At 52.9% G+C, this 20,397-nt stretch overlaps 1 protein-coding gene across 1 annotated transcript; it reads left to right on the plus strand.

Annotated features, from left to right (window-relative positions):
• LOC102163530 (alpha-1,3-mannosyl-glycoprotein 4-beta-N-acetylglucosaminyltransferase-like protein MGAT4E) lies at positions 172-5,929 on the plus strand. Its single transcript, XM_021064270.1, has 5 exons — positions 172-318; positions 1,441-1,492; positions 2,509-2,642; positions 3,007-3,103; positions 4,755-5,929. The coding sequence occupies exons 1-5, from the start codon at positions 172-174 to the stop codon at positions 5,927-5,929; spliced, it is 1,605 nt and encodes a 534-aa protein (XP_020919929.1).

The following is a 20,397-nucleotide window of genomic DNA, read 5'->3' on the forward strand; positions in this document are numbered from 1 at the left end:
GGATGAACCTAAAGATTATCATACTGAGTGAAGTAATCAGAGAAAAATAAATATCATGATACCACTTATATGTGAAGTCTAATAAAAATGGTAGAAAAGAACTTATGCATAAAACGGAATCAGGGAGGAGTTCCCGTCCTAGCGCAGCGGAAACGAATTTGACTAAGAACCATGAGGTTCAGCTCAGGCTGCGGTTGGCAGCTCACGGAGCTCCTCGAGGCACGGCCCGGGGTGATGGTGGCGCGGCTGCTGCCGGTGCCGTGCACCGGCCAGGCTGCGGGGGCTGGAGCGCAGTGTCCACGTGTGCGCTTCCTCTGGGTGCGCTGAGCGCCCTCCCCGTTATGTAATCACACTCCGCCCCAGCGCCCCCTGTGCCGCATCGAAGGAGGCTTCTGCCCCCAGCTCGTGTGGCGCTAACTTTATTTTTATAAAGCCGATTCGTATAAACAAAACAAAACAAAAACCATGAGGTTGGGGGTTCAATCATGGCCTCACTCAGTGGATTAAGGATCCGGCGTTGCCCTGAGCTGTGCTCTAGTCTCAGATGCAGACGCGGCTCGGATCTGGCATTGCCGTGGCTGTAAGCCGGCAGCTGCAGCTCTGATTCGGCCCCTAGCCTGGGAACCTCCATATGCCGTGGGTGCGGCCCTCAAAAGACAAAAAACAAACAAACAAAAAAAACCCAAACAAAACCAGAATCAGGGAGTTCCTGTTGTGGCTCAGCAGGTTGTGAACCCAACTAGTACCCATGAGGATGGCCTTGATCCCTGGCCTTGCTCACTGGGTTAAGGATCTGGCCTTGCCACAACCTGCAGCATGGGCCGAAAATGCAACTCAGATCTGGCGTTGCTGTGGCTGTGATGTAGGCCATGGGCTACAGCTCTGATGAGACCCCCTAGCCTGGGAACCTCCATGTGCCGCAGGAAGCAGCCCTAGAAAAGACGAAAAGACAAAAATAAATTAATAAATTAATTAATTAAATAAATAAATAAGCTCATTAACAAGAACCTATTGTAGGAGTTCCCGTTGTGGCACTGTGGAAACGAATCTGACTAGTATCCATGAAGATGCTGGTTCGATCCCAGGCCCTGGGCAGTAGGTCTGGGATCCTGCATTGCTGTGGCTGTGATGGGAGAGCTGGGGACAGAGGGCGGGAGAGCCTGGGGTAGCTCAGAGGGAGTGGAGGAGAGCAGGTCCCTGCTTCTCAGGGGAGCATCACCCACAAGTTAAGTCCTGGACAGGTGTACCTGTGATGATGGGGTAGGTGGCGAGGACACAGAGCCACATCACAGAGGGGGCTTAGCTCAAGGCTGAAGAACTGCGGGATGGGGGGCGGGGGGCTCACTTTGCTGTGCTTGGCCTCACCCGCCCCATCCTCTCTGTTCATTAGCTGAAGAGACTGGTTCTCAGCATCTCAGCTCCTCTTCCCTCCTCTTCCAGGAGCCTGTGGAACTCAGAGGGCTGAGTGAGGGCCGTGCTCCCAGTGTGACAGGTAAACCGCATTGTGGGGTGGGGGTGGGGGTGGGGCACACGGGAACAGGGCTGTTCACTGGGGGTGAATTCCTCTGGCTATAGTTGTAAAGCCTCCATGTATTTGTGTTCTAGAGAAAAGAAGCCTATTTCTGTTATGTATAGTGGTTTGTATCTGAATCACCTAGCCGACTAAAAGCCTTGGCTTAAGGAAACCAGGTAAGAAAAGTTTAAGCCTTCCTACCAAATATAAGTATTATCTTTGCAGTTCCTATCAAAAAGCTAAATTGTTGGGAGTTCCTGTCACAGTTAAGCAGAAACAAATCTGACTAGGAAGCATGAGGTTGCGGGTTCGAACCCTGGCATCACTCAGTGGGTTAAGGATCCGGTGTTGCCAGGAGCTGTGGTGTAAGTTGCAGACATGGCTTGGATCTGGCTGTGGTGTAGGCTGGCAGCTGTAGCTCCAATTTGACCCCTATCCTGGGAACCTCCATGTGCTGCAGGTGCAGCCCTAAAAAGACGAAAAAAAAAAAAAAAAGTTAACAGAATCATGTCCTAATAAAGGTCTGTTAATAAGATTAAGGATTGGAATAAATTAAGGCTAGCCTTTCCAAAAAGCAAGAAAGGCACTAAATTGCTTAGCACTTACCAACACTGCAGGTTCAGCTATTTTAATAAATAGTTTGACTTCTGTTTTAAAAAGCAGGGGTGGTAGTGCCATCTATCTCTTAAGATAAAGGGGCCTCATCACCAAAGCCCCAGCAGCAAACCTTTGAAGCCTTTGAGAAGGGAAAACTTAGAGCAGCTGGATCCTGAGACAAACCTTTAAAGAGAAGGCGGCCTTCCTGCTTCAGGCGGGGAGTGAGGCTCCAGGCCACCAGGGTCCCAGCACACACAGAAGGGCAGGCTTGGGAAGCAAGTGGACACCAGTGAGAGGAAGGACAGAACCTGGGGTTGGGAGAGGGAGGCTCCCAGGCGGGGGAGTGGTGCAGCCGGTGGCCGGAGTGGCCTCGCTGTCACGCTGTCCTTCTGCTGCAGGAGCTGCCATGCGGTGTTCCATCAGGTTCTGCTGTATAACCTCGGTGGGCATTGGATTCCTGTGGCTCTTCCGCACCCTGACAGCCCCCCAGGAAATTGAAGAGGACCAGAGCATGATGGCCACCAAAGCCCAAGTAGCAACCTTGCTGTCCCTATGGGAATTGGGGGGATGGTGTGGACCGGCAAATTTTTTTGAAGGCACCTGTACTTTTCACCAGAGAGCAGGAGGCTCCAAGGGGAGTGGGGGGATGGACCCAGCTGGACCCATCCGTCCACAAAGAAGCCACATCTCCCCCGTATTTGTTAAGATAAGGAAGAAAGCAGATACCTCTGTGCCCCGGGTACTCTGGCCAGTGGTCAGTCCGAGAATGGGCCAGCCTCGCTCCGGGGAGTCTGCTCTACATTGTTCCCTGGAAAAGCTGGTGGGAAACCACTCAGGGCTGAATCCTGCTCTTTTTATGAAAGGAGGACCCTGTTGCTCCTCTGCCGATGCCCCAGGAAAAAACTTACAGGAGAGAGAGGGATCTGGAGCCACCAATAGACTGGCAGAACCTCACCTTCAAATATTTGGAAAAACTCCAGCAGAGAAGAAAGAGTGAGTTCAAGGGAGGGGGTGGGCTTCCCAGGAGAGGGGGGCCGTCAGGAGGCACAAGGTGACTGCAGGAGGAGAGGGGAGGGAAGCGAGAGGGCAGGCTGTGAACCGGTTCATTCTCCCCATCAAGGAGTTTGTGCACAGGGGAAAGAAGGAGGGAAAGGGTTAGGTAGTTGCCAGTGGGAAGGTGGAGTCCCTGGATTTGGGAATTTTGGGGGCAGAAGGGGCCTTCAAACCATGTTATCCAATGCACTGAGGTTTTTTTTGTTTTTGTTTGTTTGTTTGTTTTTGTTTTGTCTTTTTGCCTTTTCTAGGGCTGCTCCTGCAACATATGGAGGTTCCCAGGCTAGGGATCTCATCAGAGCTGTAGCTGCCAGCCTACACCACAGCCACATCAACGCAGGATCCGAGCCACGTCTGTGACCTACACCACAGCCCACAGCAACGCTGGATCCTTAACCCACTGAGCAAGGCCAGGGATTGAACCCGCAACCTCATGGTTCCTAGTCAGGTTCTTTAACCACTGTACCACAACGGGAACTCCTAACGCACTGAGTTTTATGGCTCGGGAACTAAGCTCAGGGGTAAAGGGTCTGCTCAAGGTCACACAGTCAGTTGGTGGCAGAATGGGGACAGTGCCTTGGGTTTCCAACCTCCAGCAGAAGTGCCTTTTCTTTCTTTTCTTTTCCTTTTTCGGGCCGCACCTGCAGCATATGGAAGTTTCTGAGCTGGGGTGGAATGGGAGCCACGGCTGCGTCCTGCGCCACAGCCACAGCTATGGCAGATGCAAGCCACATCTGCGACCTATGCCACTGGATCCTCAGTCCATTGAGAGAGGCCAGGGCTCGAACCAAATCTCTTGGATACTAGTTGAGTTCTGAAACCTGCTGAGCCTGGAACTCCAAAAGAGCTAATTTTTTTTTTGGTCTTTTTGCCATTTCTTGGGCTGCTCCCGCGGCATATGGAGGTTCCCAGGCTAGGGGTCTCATCAGAGCTGTAGCTGCAGCCTATGCCAGAGCCACAGCAACGCAGGATCCGAGCCACGTATGCAACCTACACCATAGCTCACTGCAATGCCGGATCCTTAACCCACTGAGCAAGGGCAGGGATCGAACCCGCAACTTCGTGGTTCCTAGTTGGATTCATTAACCACTGTGCCACGATGGGAACTCCCAAAAGAGGTAATATTTCTTGAGCATTTAAACCATGTGCCACAAAGTCTGGCTCAAAAGACACTCGGAGGAGTTCCCACTGTGGCACATCAGGTTAAGGACCCAGGGTCATCTGTGCAGCTGCTCAGGTCCATGTGGAGTTAAGGGCTCGAATCCTGCCCTGTGCAGTGGGTTAAAGATCCTGTATCACAGCAGCTGTGGTGTAGGCTGAAGCTGCGGTTGGGATTCAGTCAGTAGGAACTTCCCCATGCTGGGGCCAGAGGGGATGGCAGCGCTATCAGTTTAGTGCCTCCCGACAGCGGGTGTGTGCACCGGGCACATGGTGACATCGTTAAAATGCAGATTCCGTTGGGGAACTAAGGCCCACACTGAGTAGCAAGGCTGTAAACACCCCCTCTGCAGGTGGAATAGGAAAGGAAAGCCAATGGGCACCCCCAGCTGGCCAGCCTGGCACACTGACAGTGCCCTGCCTGCCTCCCCAGCCTGGCTGACGGTGGGCATCTCCTCGAGGTCCTGGCTGGACCGCAGCAGCCTCTTGTCCACGCTGCTGTCCCTGTTCCGAGCCACCTCGAAGGCGGAGCAGAAGCACCTCACGGTGCTGGTCCACCTGGCGGACCTGGACCTCCCTGAGCTCAGAGAGACAGTCTTCCACCTTTCAAGCCTCTTCAGCCCCCAGCTCCTGGCGGGGCAGCTGCTGCTGATCCACGCACCACCTGATGCCTACCCCGCGGAGGCGAGCATCAGGGGCCCGGCCTGGCACCCAGACAGTGTGTTCTCCAGGCAGAACTTGGAGCACGCCTACCTCGTGAGCTCCGCTGCCAGGCTCTCGGAATACTTCCTGCTGCTGGAGGACAACGCCTTCTGTGCCCCCAGCTTCCTCAGCCACATTCAGTGGAAGGTGGACACCATGAAGTCTGAGCCCTGGGTGCTCCTGGAATTCTCCAACATGGGCTTCCTGGGCAAACTCTTCCACAGCAGGGACCTCCCGGTCCTGGCCCACTTCCTCCTCCTCTTCTACACAGAGAAGCCCCTCGACAGACTCATCCCTCATTTCCGCACCCTCCTGGCCCAGAAGGACCCCATCCTCTGCCGCCCTTTCCTCTTCTACCAGAGGAACTCCTTCCAGGCCTCTAACGACAGCTGGAAGGCCTCCGATGCGCAGAGGAAGAGCCCCCGTGGTCCCCACAACCCCCCGGGAGCCGTTTTCACCGACATGAAGGTTTTTGATGTGCACTTCCCCTGGGAGGCCTACACGCTGGACGAGTCCTTCTTTTGGACCCACGGAGTCAGGGCAGGAAACCACCTGACGGTCATTCTGAACCAATCGGCCAACCTGAGACGCGTGCAGGTGCTGACCGGCACCATCGTGGACGGGACCCATGCCCTGGAGAAGGGGCAGGTGGAGCTGGGCTATGACCCCGAGGGGGTGCCCCAGCACTGCACCAGCTTCGCCCTGCTGGGCCGGCTCTGGGAAGGGCAGCTGGATCAGGAGATATGGCCGAGGAGCATGGGGTACGATGTGAGCTGTGTGAGGCTGATGGTCAACACCGATCAGGTTGGCAGTCTCATAATCAGGCACATTTACCTCTGGGAGGAACATGCCGGGGACATAGAAGCAGCTTGGGGTGAGGATAATTCAGTGACTGTGAAACATTAAAGCTGGAAAGCTTTTCAGTCGAGCGTGTCTTTGTCTGGGGGACACAGGGGAGCTGCCAGGGGGTGAGGGACAGAGAGGAGACACTGCTGATCTTCCAGCGCCACCACGATGTTAGACCCATCCCTTCCTTTTTCTACCCAAACAGGTGACTCTTAGAGGATGTCGTTTCTGGGGCCAGGTACAGCTTAGCCCAATTTGGGGCAAGGGCGGGGTCACTCCTGGAAGCTTTGTATTATTCTTGGGGTACTGAGAACAACCCAAGTACAGGCTGTCTGCGTGTGTGCAAACACACTCATGTGTGTCTGCCCACAGTTAGAGATGAGGGGTGAGCGTAACAGGAGGGGGGGGGGAAACCCTTGCAAGGCCCTGGAACAGACTTCATGAGAAGCTAGGGAAGGAACTTTCATTGGAAGTCGAGCTCTCTGAGGTTCTGGAATGTAGCAGCTGGAAAGACTGCAATAAAACTGACCCCTTGACCCTGTCCTTTTAAGCCGTTCTGTGCTGAGGTCTAGTTCCCGCTTACCCTCGCAAACAAACTTAGGCATAAATAGTTTGTATATAAAAATTCACTTCCTCCCCCGCCCTGGCTTCAGCATCTGTGCCTTTCCTCCCTACTTGTAACGACAGAGATGATCAAACCCCAGTGGCATCTTTTTCAAATCTCATTCTCCTAAACTCTCGCAGCAATGCACATACGAGTACAAAAGCACGAGTAGTGCTTTTCCTGGACTCCCGGGATTCATCCACCCATCAGAATTACTGAATCCGGGAGTTCCCGTCTTGGCACAGTGGTTAGCGAATCTGACTAGGAACCATGAGGTTGCGGGTGCGATCCCTGGCCTTGCTCAGTGGGTTAACGATCCGGCGTTGCCGTGAGCTGTGGTGTAGGTTGCAGACGCGGCTCGGATCCCGCATTGCTGTGGCTCTGGCGTAGGCGGGGGGCTACAGCTCCGATGAGACCCCTAGCCTGGGAACCTCCATATGCCGCGGGAGCGGCCCAAAGAAATAGCAAAAAGACCAAAAAAAAAAAGAATTACTGAATCCCTATTGTGTGTCAGGAACCAAAAAAGCTCCCGCTGGGGTTAAGAAGCACGGAGTCTTTGAGGAGTATAGACCTTTGCTAAAACTTGGTTGGGGGAGTTCCCACTGTGGCACAACAGGATCGGCAGCATCTTGGAAGCACTGAGACGCAAGTTCCATTCCCTGGCCTGCATGGTCGATTCCCGCCCCTGGCTCCAGCTGGCACAGTAGGTTAAGAATCTGGTGTTGCCACGGCTTAGGTAGCAACTGCAGCTCGGATCTGATCCCTGGTCCAGGAATTCTGTATGTCTTGGAGCGGCCAAAAAAAGAAAAAAAAATCAAATGAAACTTGATTGGGAACTTAGGAAAGGCTTTTTGGAAGATGAGGCATCTAAGCCTAGACCTGTCAGATAATTGGAGAAGGTAGCCAGGTGATGAGGAAAGAAGCCAGGGTGATCTTCCAGTAAAAGGAACAGCTTGCAGGAGTCCCCGTCATGGCTCAGCGGTCAACGAACCAGACTAGGAACCATGAAGTTTCAGGTTCGATCCTAGCCTCGCTCAGTGGGTTAAGGATCTGGCGTTGCCGAGCTGGGGTGTAGGTAGCAGACGTAGCTCAGATCTGGCATTGCTGTGGCTGTGGTGTAGGCTGGCAGCTACAGCTCTGATTCGACCCTGGGAACCTCCATATGCCATGGGTGTGGCCCTAAAAGAAAAAAAAAGTGATGTTGAAATAGCTGAAAAGCCACATGCAGAGGAGTAAAGTGTGACTCTTGCCTCATATTATGTAAAAAAGTGACCTCAGAATGGATAGACATAGATATAAGAGCTAAAACTATAAAACTCTTAAAAGAAAACTTAGGAGGAAATTGTTGTGACCTTGGATTAGGTAATAGATTATTAGATACAACACCAAGAGCACAAGTTATCAAAAAAGTAGGTAGATTAGAGTTCCCTTTGTAGCTCAGTGGTTAACGAACCTGACTAGTGTCCATGAAGACATGGGTTCGATCCCTGGCCTCACTCAGTTGGTTAAGGATCTGGCATTGCTGTGAGCTGTGGTGTAGGTCGTAGACGTGGCTCAGATATGGTGTTGCTGTGGCTGTGGTGAAGGCTGGCAGCTACAGCTCTGATTGGACCCCTAGCCTGGGAACCTCCATATGCCTCGGGTGTGGCCCTAAAAGACAAATTAAAAAAAAAAAAAAAAAAAAAAAGAATCCAGTGTTGCTGAGAGCTGTGGTGTAGGCCGGCAGCTCCAGCTCCAATTCAACCCCTAGCCTAGGAACTTCCACATGCCATGGATGCAGCCCTAAAAAGAAAAAGAAAAAAGAGAGTGAAAAGACAACCCACAGAAGAGAAAATATTTGCAAATCATATATGTAATGAGACTGGTGTCCAGCGTGTGTAAAGAAACCTGCACTCACTAATAAAAAGATACAGAGTTCCCGTGGTGCACAGCGGGTTAATGACCCCACATTATCACCCTGCATTATCACTGCAGCAGCACAGGCTGCTCCTGTGGCCCAGATTCCACCCCTGGCCCAGGAACTTCCACTTGCCAAATCAGCCGAAAAGACAACAAACAAAAGCAAAGGATTTGAATAGATATTTCTCTAGAGAAGATATGCAAATGATCAATAAGCACATGAAAAGACACTCATCATTAGTCATCAGGGAAATGCAAATCAAAAACCACAATGAAATACCACTTCATACTCACTAGGACAGCTATTTAAAAAACTGAAAACAATTGTCAGTGAGGTGCGGAGAACCTGGAGCCTCATACAGGCTTGTGGGTTGTAAAATGGTACAGCCTCTTTGGAAAACTCTGTAACAACTCTCAGGAGTTCCGTCATGGCACAGCGGAAAACATGCGGTTGCGGATTTGATCCCCCGCCTCGCTCAGTGCGTTGAGGATCCGGTGTTGCCATGAGCTGTGGTGCAGACAGGATGGGATCCTGCGTTGCTGTGGCTGTGGTATAGGTCGGCAGCTGTAGCTCTAATTGGACCCCTAGCCTCGGAACCTCCAAATGCTGTGGGTGCAGCTCTAAAAAAAAAAAATAATGATTAAAAAAAATAAAAGAAATAAAAGAAAAAACAAAATCCTCAAAATCTTAGTTTCCATATGACCCAGGAATTCCACTCCGAGGTATATACGTGCTCAAGGAAATGAAAGCTACATCAGCACAAAGACTTACACGTGACCGGTCATAACGGCATTATTATTATTATTATTATTTTTTTGTCTTTTGTCTTTTTTGTTGTTGCTATTTCTTGGGCCGCTCCCGCGGCATATGGAGGTTCCCAGGCTAGGGGTCTCATCGGAGCTGTAGCCCGCCCGCCTACGCCAGAGCCACAGCAATGCGGGATCCGAGCCGCGTCTGCAACCTACACCACAGCTCACGGCAACGCCGGATCGTTAACCCACTGAGCAAGGGCAGGGACCGAACCCGCAACCTCATGGTTCCTAGTCGGATTCGTTAACCACTGTGCCACGACGGGAACTCCATAACAGCATTATAATAACCAAGATGTGGAAGCAATCTACATGTCTGTCAGGCAAAATATGGTGTATCTTACCATGAGATACTATTCAGACATAAAAGGGAATGGAGCACTGGTCCATGCTACAACTGCACAAACCTTTACAATGCTGTGCTACACGAAAGCAGCCAGTCACCTAAGGCCACTTCTGGTCCAGAGAGCGAGACAACTGAAATGCAGAATCAAGGGGACAGAGAGGCGAGGAGAGCCTGATGGTGCCTGGAGCCATCAGGGGAGGCTTCACGGAGGAGGTGACAGCCACAGAGGAGATATTCTCAGGCAGGGAACGTGGAGGGAGGCATGAGAGTCAGGAGCCCGAGTTCCCAGCAGTGCACCCCCACTCGTTTCTGTGACGCAGGTGGGCGGCACAAGCCTAGTGAGAACCAGGAAGCCAAAGCGTTGTCCTCACTGGCGTGGGAGTCCCAGCCTCCGTGTCTGGGAGACAATGGAGGGTAAAGCGGAAACAAGGCAAGTTCCCACCAGCCCCCTCCTACCCACCCCCGAACCCTTCCCTGCCCGTCCAGTCCCCGCAGCCATCCCCAGTCCGGCTGTCCCCCTGCACCTGCCACTTCCTTTGTCAAAGGCAGCTGCTCTCTGTCCTCCTGAATTGCCTCTGTGTGTGGGTAGCTGGGTTCCTGGCCAGGCCTGGACACCCCTCACCAGGGGATCGGGGGAGGGGCCTGCACTGCCCCAGGGCCACCAGTGAGGTCCCTGCCCCCCGCCCCCACTCCTCCTCACTGAGTTAAGAACAATTTTTTTTTTTTTTTTTTTGTCTTTTGTCTTTTTAGAGTCACACTTGTGGTATATGGAGGTTCCCAAGCTAGGGATCTCATCAGAGCTATAGATGCCAGCCTACACCACAGACACAGCAGTGCCAGATCTGAGCCGTGTCTGCGACCTACACCACAGCTCATGGCAACACTGGATCCTCAACCCACTGAGCGAGGCCAGGGATCCAACCCAAAACCTCATGGTTCCTAGTCAGGTTCATTTCCACTGTGCCACAACAGGAACTCCAAGAACAATTTTTTTTTTTCTTTTGATTGAAATTCTGTTTGTTTGAGCTATGAGTGTCAGGTTGAGGAATGTTTTTCTAAAAAGTGTACATGGCCCTGGTCCTATTATGCTGGTTCTGGGGCTCTGAGCAGCACTTCTGAACCCTGGCTCAGGTTCTTTTTTGTGTGCATGTGTGTGTTTTTAGGGCTGCACCCATGGCATATGGAGGTTAATCAGAGCTGCAGCTGCCAGCCTACACCACAGCCATAGCAACTCGGGATCCAAGCCATGTCTGCGACCTATACCACAGCTCACAGCATTGCCAGATCCTTAACCCACTGAGCAAGGTCAGGGATTGAACTTGTGTCCTCATGGATACTAGTCAGATTCGTTTCTGCTGCTGGCTCGGGTTTTTTAAAGCCAGAGGAGCCTGGACCTACCCTAGACCATCCGCAAGAAGCCCTGGGATGGTTGTGAAAGCTCCCAGGTGACTCTGATGCCAGGTCAGCTAGGCGGGGGTGAAGCCACAGCCCCTCTCTGTGTGGTCTTGAACCAGCAGCACACCATCCCCTGAGAGCTTGTTACAAGTGCAGAGTCCTCCCCACCCCCACCTGCTGAGTCAGACACTCACGGGGTGGGGATGGGAGTAGCAGGCTATGTGGACAAGCCCTGCAGGGGATTCTGATCCAGGCTAAAGAACCTTCAGGGAGGCACGAAGTTTTAACACTGAGCAATCACATAGGACATCTTATTTCAGATGGGAAATCAATGGAGGGAGAGTGTCCCCAGGGCCCCATCAATCAAGTCCTTGGCAGTGGGCAGCCTGCAGAGAGGTCCACACACTGGCCCCCATCCCTGGGCATGGAGGTCACCTTGCAGCAAGAGGCAGACTTAATGTTCCTCTTTGTATTAGGTTGCCAGGCTTTGTCACAAAGTGCCACAAACTGGGTGGCCTACGACCATAGACATTCATGGACCATCCTGGGGGCTAGATCCCAAATCAGGGTGTTGCCAGGGTTGTTTCCTCTGAAGCGTTCAGAGAGGCTCTGCGCCAGGCCTCTTTCCTGGTAACCGTGGGTACTTAGCTCCCATTTTTTGTGGGGGGTGGCACTCTGGTGGCAGGTGGAAGTTCCTGGGCTGGGGACTGAACCTGTGCCATAGCAGTCTTCACGTGGCATTCTCCTTTGCATGTGTATGTGTCCACATTCCTCTCATATGGATTTGGGATCCACCTACTGCAGTATGACTTCATCCTAATGAATTACATCTGCAGAGACCCTGTTTCCCATAAGGGCCCATTCTGGAAGCTGAGGGTTGGAACTTCCACATGTGATTTAGCCAGAATGGGGGAGGGAGGGGCCCGGGACATAACCAACCCAGCACACCCCCCACTGAAGTCGGGCCTTCCGCCTGGGTCTGCAGAGGTCTCCTGGCTTCTGTCACACCCTCCGGAAGCTGCTGCTCTGAATGCAGTCTGACCACCTGCTGGAGGGAGGTCCTGGAGGCTTTCAGAGGCCGGGAGGCTTCCAGCCACCTTGGCAAAGGCACCGCGTCTGAGTGAGGCCATCCTGGGTGGCCTGGCTTGCCTACTGGGGGCTGGGGTCAGTGGGGGTTGGGCAGGTCACAGAGTTGAGAGCAAACACCAGATCTGGCCGGTGGGGGAGGATGTCTCCGGGAGCAGGAGATAAGAGCCACAAGCCTCAGCCCCAGGCCTCAGCATCAAGGCCTCGTTCATTCTGTCGGGTGCCCTTCTGCCAGGGCCCAGCACCTGCCCATCACTCAGAAAATAGTCGGGTCTCTCCGCTGGCTAAGTGGGTGGAATTAGGACAGAGTTCTGCGTTTATGTAGTGAACCGCACCCCTGACCTGCCCCCTAGAGGCTGGGAGCACCGGTGAAGCGCTGGGGCTCTGGCTGTGGGCGCAGATGAGCCCACAGGCCCAGGCCACCTGTGTGGGCTCCAGAACACAAGAGGTGAAAAGCCTTGGCTGGGGGAAATTGCAATAACCAACCACCGAGAACAAGTGTCTTCGAAAGAGCTTAATTTTGAGACAAAGAAGGGAGGGGATTCCTTAGAACCGGAGAGAGAGTTACTGCGGGCACAACGGTGGTGAAAGGTGACTGTTCCGATGGGCCCCTGGGCTTCTGCTGACAGCTGCGCTGACAACAGCCAACGCCAGGGACATGTGCTGGGCCCCAGGTACTGTTCTCAGCATTTAGCCCTCATCACAGACTGGGTCATGGGTCCTGTTGTTTCCAGCTCATTTTCTAGAATGGAAACTGAGGCCCAGCAACTCGATCGGGCCGTACAGCGAGTCAGCAAGCAGCAGGCCTGGGGCTCACAATCTGGCTACAGAGTCTGCTCTGAATCGTGACCTCTGTGTGGTCCTTGGCGGCTCCACAGAGCCTTTCATGGGGCAGTCGGATGGGACTGGTGCTTAGGGCTGAGAAAACCCACTCCAAGGGGCCTGGCCAACAAGGAAGCCCTCAAGAACAAGGTGACCAAAGGGGCCAGTGTCTGCTGTGCGCCCCTTGGTTGCTGCTGCATGAAATCCTGTAAATCTACAGCAGGAGAGCAGCCCACAGGAGCAGGGAGCCTGCCCAGGCTCTGTGGGACAAACCTCAGGCGCCCCCTCCTTCGACCTCTCCCTTGTCCCCCAGGTTCTGCATCCTTGGAGGCATGGGGAGGGTCCCTGCTGGTGACGCCACCTGGATCCCTCAGTTTGCAGCTAAGGAGTGACCTGTGGGAAGAATTCCCCCACGAGGTCTTTTCCCAGTGCTCTCTTCCCGAGCCCGGGGTGCCCCTCCTCTGTCTTCAGGGGACCCCTGGGCTGCCCTCGGAGGGATCCTGCCAGGCCCTTGGAGTGGGCAGGAGGCTGGGAAGTGGCCGAGCTGAGGTCCAGAGCAATGTCACCAGCTCTGTCTCTGACTTTGTTCCTTCTCCCCCCACCATGAGGCAGCCACACTGCCAGGGACACGGGGTCGCCAGCACTTATAAGCTCCATTTGAACCTTAAGCCCTGGACTTCTGCGGTCTCCAGGTGGTCGCCACCTTTCTCCGCCAGAGCTGTGCAGCCCCGAGGCCCTGTCCTTGCCCCACAGCTGGTGCGGGGCTGTGCCCAGACCCTGCCATCAGGGCCCCTTCTTCTCACTGCTTAGCCGGGCCTCTGGGTTCTCCCGAGGAGAACACTGGGAACACTGCCTGCTCCCGAAGTTTCCACCAGTTCCACCCCGACTACTGGCCCTCCAGGCCCAGCATTAGGAAGTGGGTGTGGCTCTGAGGTCAGGCTCCGCCCTCTGCCTTGTTCTTTCTGGTCTACTGGTCAACTCCTATGCAGCTTTTAAAACCCATTGAGCGCTCCCCACAGCTGACCTCACCCTGACCCTCAGCTCCAGGTGCCCCTACCTCAGGCTCCAGAGCCAGGTCCCCTGTGCCCACTGTGCTCTGGGCAGCCCCTGGGCACCCTGAGCTCACTGGCTCTAGGAGCGGCTGAGCTGCACCCCCATGCCATTCACAGGCTGAAGTCTTTCCCCCCAGGTCCTCAGAATGTGACCATGTTCGAAGATGGGACCATTATTTATTTATTTATTTTTTGTCTTTTCTAGGGCTGCTCCCGCAGCATATGGAGGTTCCCAGGCTAGGGGTCTCATCGGAGCTGCAGCTGCTGGCCTACACCAGAGCCACAGCAACGTGGGATCCAAGCCGTGTCTGCGACCTACACCACAGCTTACGGCAATGCCGGATCCTTAACCCCCTGAGCAAGGCCAGGGATTGAACCCGCAACCTCATGGTACCTAGTCAGATTCGTTAACCACTGAGCCACGATGGGAACTCCAAAGATGGGTCCTTTAAAAGGGTGATGGTGATAAATAAGGTCCTGTGGGGGAGTCCTAGACGACACGTGTCCTTCTTAGAAGAGAAAGGGCACAGGTACGGAGGGAAGACACCGGGAGAGGATGGCCGTCCATGAAGCAAGGATAAAGGCCTGGGAGGAAACCAACACTGCTGATGCTCTGATCGTGAGGTCCAGCTCCCAGAACTGCAGGAAAATTAGCTTCTGTGGTTTAAGGCTCCCAGCCTGTGGGCCACTGTTATGGCAGCCTGAGAAAATAATGCCGTTTAGAGCTGACTTCGTCGCCAGTTCCAGGTGGGATCACGTGGGATGAGGGAGAGCATCACAGGACGCTTGAGGCAGACTCCACCGTCATCGTCGACCTGGCTCCATGTGCAATGCCATCCGGCCACTAAGTGCCCCGACCCAGCCGCTCCCTTTTCGCATTGCACGGCCCTGGCCCAAGCCGCACTCGCTCTATCCCTCTCCACCACTGCGCTTGGAAATCTACCCACCCCAAAGCTACCCCTCTTGCAAATGCCAAGCCATCCTTTAGGGCAAGGTTCTTCCCTCTCAGCACAACTGAAATCTTTGCTGTGGGGGCGTGTCCTGAGCAGCACCCTGGTCTCTACCAGCCACCTGCCACCTCCAGTGTGACTGCCCCAAAGGTCTCGCGACTCTACCACAGGTGAGAGCCACTGCTTTGAGGACAGGTCCTCCTCGGGTACAGGAGCCCCGAGGGTTCCTGACGCATCTAGAATAATCCTTGGCATGTTGTAGATGCTCAATAAATACTTGAAGGAGTTCCCGTCATGGCGCAGTGGTTAACGAATCCGACTAGGAACCATGAGATTTCGGGTTCAATCCCTGGCCTTGCTCAGTGGGTTAAGGATCCGGTATTGCCATGAGCTGTGGTGTAGGTCGCAGATGCGGCTCGGATCCTGCATTGCTGTGGCTCTGGTATAGGCTGGTGGCTACAGCCCCGATGAGACCCCTAGCCTGGGACCCTCCATATGCTGTGGGAGTGGCCCCAGAAAAAGCAAAAAAGACTAAAAAAAACCCAACAAAACCCACAACCCCCCCCCACACAAAAAAACTAGAAAAAGAAATGCAAGACCAAGGTCATTCAGCTCTGAATGCTTTTTTCTAGCTCCCTCTTCCTCCACATTGAGTTTCAGCTACACACGCATCAAAAGTCACCTGAGTGTAAACGTGCCCGCATTTTCCATGTCTTTTCCTATACCAGTCTCTGCCTCAAACCCCCTTCTGCCTCCAGTAGCCAGCTTCCAGAAGCACCCCCTTGGCTGGGTTGGGGCTCCCTGTGTCCTCTGGACACACTCTGCACGTTTCTCATCCTAATTCATCAGAGATTTAAGGAAAAGGGAAGGAAGACGGAGCCAGAAGGGAGGTTCCTTGCTGTAGGTGGAGGATCAGGCACTGACTCATGTCGCAGCTCTCCAGGGGGTGGGGACCAAGCCCCGGGGAGCCCTGCAATAGGAGAGACGGGAGAGCAAGAAGAATGTTCAAAAGCTTCACAAAGGAACAGTCAGACTCAGGATCCTGTCTGTCACCTTATACATGCAGAAACCTGTCCTCAGACACCCAACAGAAGAGGAGTGTATCCTGGGGAGCACTCATCTACAGGCTCTGGTCTCACTGTGGTTCAGCAGGTTAAGAACCCGACTAGTATCCACAAAGACGTGGGTTCCATCCCTGGCCTCACACAGTGGGTTAAGGTCCGGAGTTGCTGTGAACTGCGGTATGGGTCACAGATGCAGCTTGGATCTGGAGTTGCTGTGGCTGTGGTGTAGGCTGGCAGATGCAGCTCTGATTAGACCCCTGGCCTAGGAACCTCCATATGCCACAGGTTAGGCCCTAAACAGAAAAATAAACAAACAAACAAACAAACAAACAAATAAATAAATAAATAAATAGGAGCTCCCTTCCTGGCTCAGCAGTTAATGAACTTGACTAGGCTCTGTGAGGATGTGGGTTCGATCCCTGGCCTCGCTCAGTGGGTTAAGGATCTGGCGTTGCCATGAGCTGTGGCGTAGGTCACAAACTTGGCTCCAATCACGTGTTGCTGTGGCTGTGGTGTAGGCCAGCAGCTACAGTTCTGATTTGACTCCTAGACTGGAAACTTCCACATGCCTCACCTGCAGCTCTTAAAAAAAAATTTAAAAAAAAAAAAAAAAAGGCAGGCTCTGGTGTCAGCCACCCCGGACATAGCTCAGGCGAGGAACCAGCTCAAAACCAGGTACCATGGCAGTCTCAGCCTTCCGCCCCAACTGTACCTTCTGGAATTTTTTGTTCAGCCTGTCACATAGGCCAGATGCCCCAGGCCTTCAGCTGTGCCAATTCCTTCGTGTCTTCTGTCTGGGTCGCCAGCTGGATAAGCCCCTACTCTGCACGGAGCCAACTTTCCACAGGGCTCCTGGCTACTGGATTAGGTAACAAGGGACAGTGGTGGCACCTGCGGAAGTCACCTGGGTTCAGGCCTTGGCTGTGGCCAGGGCCGCAGTCCCATGGCTCTAGCCAGGATAGTGCTTCCTTTATGCCCTGGCACTAAGGGGAGCCCTCCATGCTGCTCCAAAGGTCCCTAGGTTCGGACCACAACTTTAAGGCAATACTTACACTTTCCATCCCCACGGCACCAAGGAAAGGAATCTCCCTGGGGACCAAAGGGCTTGGCGCTATCTGGAGCTTGGAGGTGGGGGTCCAGCCCAGCTTTAACAAAGATCCTCCCTGCTTAGTTCAAAGACACAAAAAGAATGGGAGGTGGGAAAAGAGCACATGATGGACATCTAGTCCATTTTGGGGCTACGAGGGGGAAACGGCAGCAGCGACTTTGTCCAAGTGGTCCAGCTTGCTCTGCCCACCTGTAAGTGATGTGCCATCTGCTTCCTAACTGTGGGGAGCAAGGCTCATAGGCACTTTATGAATTATTTCAGGGGTTCAGGGGTTCGCAGCTAAAGGCTGGGACTTTGGGACCCTGTGCCTTAATAAGCATCAGGTGGAGCCTATAAGCAGCTGGCCCCTTGCCTTCTACTGCCCTCTGCTGCCGAGAGTGGGGAGCACAGGGGCTGACTCCTTCCAGCCTTGAGGCTGAGACAGACTTGGGTCCAGGGCTTTGGCTACACCTGTAGCCCCTCAGCTTCCTTGAGGTGTCTCCTGCCTGAACACCTCTGTGGGTGTCTGTTCTCCCAGAACTTCTGGGCTGGTCCTCCACCGGACACCCCTGGGGGCGGAGGCTGCCCTGCCGATCTCGGAAGGAAGGAGATGCCCCAGCCTGCTGCCAGGGCAGGCCCCCATGTCATTGGCACACAGCAGCACTTGCCAAATCAACTGTATTTGCAGGGCATAGGGAAGAGTGGAACGACAGAGGCAAAGCCAGGGAGAGGCAGGCGACAGCACCCCGGGCCTTGCTCTTGTTCTCACCATCTCGGGACACCTTGCCCCTTCTTTGTGGTCCTTCACCAGAGGGGCCGGGTCCTCAGGCCACAGGGAGCTTATGCCCACACACCAGGGCACAGTGCCCACATGGCCAGTGTCACCTTCTGTACCTGGTGCCATCTTGTGAGAACTGTGGACAGAGCAATGTGCTGGTCACCACTGGGAAAGAGAAATCCAGAATGTGGGACATTCAAGATGCTGAGATGAGTCCCTTTGCAGTCACCATTGAGAAAAGAGGTGACTGCTTTACATTAAAAGACTTAAGAGGCAAACAATACAACGCCTGGTCCTGGGTTGTGTCATGACTGAAAAACTGCAACATCAAATGCTTTCACTGACATGTGGAATCTGAAAAAAGGACACACTGAACTTCTTTGGAGAACAGATACTGACTCACAGACTTTGAAAAACTTATGGTTTCCAAAGGAGACAGTTTGGGGGGTAGGGGGATGCGCTGGCGGTGTGGGATGGAAATGCTATAAAATTGGATTGTGATGATCATTGTACAAATATAAATGTAATAAATTCATTGAGTAATAAAAAATGACTGAAAAACTGACGAAAGAAACTTTATGGCAGCTGGGAAAGTTTGAATACCGATTAGGTATTATTTGGGGGACGCATTATTAGTCTTATTAGTCACAAAGACAGATTTGTGTGTTCCGTGATAGGTAAAAGTGAGTTTGAATGAGTCAGTGCAGCAAAACAAACAGTGGACTTAGATGCTGAATCCAGCTAGTGGGTATGCAGGTGTTAACTGCACCAGTCTCACCACTTTCCTACAGTTTGGAAAATTATTATTTAAAAAATATAAAACCTTGGAGTTCCTGTCGTGGCGCACTGGTTAACGAATCCGACTAGGAACCATCAGGTTGCAGGTTCGATCCCCGGCCTTGCTCAGTGGGTTAGGGATCCGGCATTGCCCTGAGCTGTGGTGTAGATCACAGACGTGGCTCGGATCCCGCATTGCTGTGGCTGTGGTGTATGCCTGCGGCTACAGCTCTGATTGGACCCCTAGCCTGGGAACCTCCATATGTCGCGGGAGCGGCCCTAGAAAAGGCAAAAAGACACACACAAAAAAATTATATATTTACATATATATATAAAACCTCGCAACAATCTTGAATTGGATTTCAACTTAACCCCCCCCCACCTTTTTGGTCTTTTTTAGGGCTGCACCTGTAGCGTATGGAAGTTCCCAGGTTACGGGTGGAATCAGAGATGCAGCCACCAGCCTACATCACAGCCACCAGCCTATATCACAGCCACAGCAATGCCAGATCCAAGGTCTTTTGTTTTACTGGTTTTATTATTTTGTCTCAGATACTAGGTTACATTTTATTGTATTCAGGATACTGTATTAGCAAAACTCTTTGTAGAAACAATTTTTTTTATGGCCCTACCACCCATGGCATATAGAAGTTCCTGGGAAGTTCCCAGGCCAGGGATTAAATCAGAGCTGCAAGATCCGTTAACCCACGGCACCAGGATCGAACCTAAACATCCACAGCAACCCGAATCGCTGCAGTGAGAGTCTTAACCCACTGTGCTACAGCGGGAACTCCTATAGCAGTAATTTGAAGTTCAGGATGGTGATATTTTCCTCTAGAGAGGAACCACCACTTTGGGATGGCTTTTTTTTTTTTTTTTTTTTTTTTTTAATAGCCACACCTGCGGCATATGGAAGTTCCCAGAATAGGGGTCGAATCAGAGCTGCAGCTGCCAGCCTACACCACAGCCACAGGAACACAGGATCCAAGGCACATCTGAAACCTACACCACAGCTCACGGCAACACCAAATCCTTAACCCACTGAGGGAGGCCAGGGATTGAACCTGAAACTTCATGAATACTAGTTGGGTTCTTAACCCTCTGAGCCACAACGAAAGTCCTGGGATCACCTTAATCCGGTGTAAAGGACTGAGATTTTGGAGCTGAGCTGCAATCCCTGGAGCCTTTCTCCTTCTGACTCTGCCTCACTTTGCTCCTGGTGCAAAGGACCGAGGGCCTCAACCCATAGAGAGAGTCACCAGGTCACACCCTTTGACAGGCCCTGCCTCCTACTTCTGCAAGGCCATCCAAACTACCCATTAGCGTCTAGGCTGGGAGATGCCCCTGGGGGCACTGCCCACAACATTCCATCTTCTCTGGTTCTGGTCCAGTAATTCCTCAAACTCATGTCAGCTCTTTGAGGCCTCTGGACTTTGAAGATATTCTGTCCAGGGAGTTCCCGTCCTGGCAGAGTGGAAAGGAATTTGACTAGTATCCATGAGGATGCAGGTTCGATCCCTGGCCCAGTCAGTGGGTTAAAGATCCAGCATTGCTGTGAGCTGTGGTGTAGGTCACAGATGTGGCTCGGATCTGATGTTGCTTTGGCTGTGGTGTTGGCCGGCAGCTGTAGCTCTGATTCGACCCCTAGCTTGGGAACCTCCACATGCCATGTGTGTGGCCCTAAAAAGCCAAAAAAAAAAAAAAAAAAAAAAAAAAGGTATTTTGTTCAGCCTCAGTGGGATGGTCAGTCCAGGAGCAGGCCTCATGGTTTTATGCCATGGCTACTTGAGCGGCCTCGCACTGCATGGTGACAGTGTGTAAAATGTCAGTACACCGTTTCTAGCTTCTCTTCTGTGTC

This window comes from Sus scrofa, chromosome 10, assembly GCF_000003025.6.
Source record: "Sus scrofa isolate TJ Tabasco breed Duroc chromosome 10, Sscrofa11.1, whole genome shotgun sequence".
Classification (NCBI taxonomy): domain Eukaryota; kingdom Metazoa; phylum Chordata; class Mammalia; order Artiodactyla; family Suidae; genus Sus; species Sus scrofa.

What these genes read in the sequence shown, in the direction of transcription:
- LOC102163530 (XM_021064270.1), top strand. Translation starts at nt 172, where the DNA reads ATGAGGTTCAGCTCAGGCTGCGGTTGGCAGCTCACGGAGCTCCTCGAG. An exon ending in TGATGGCCACCAAAGCCCAA is followed by an intron (nt 2,643 to 3,006) that starts GTAGCAACCTTG and finishes CCGATGCCCCAG; the next exon opens with GAAAAAACTTACAGGAGAGA. An exon ending in ACTCCAGCAGAGAAGAAAGA is followed by an intron (nt 3,104 to 4,754) that starts GTGAGTTCAAGG and finishes CTGCCTCCCCAG; the next exon opens with CCTGGCTGACGGTGGGCATC.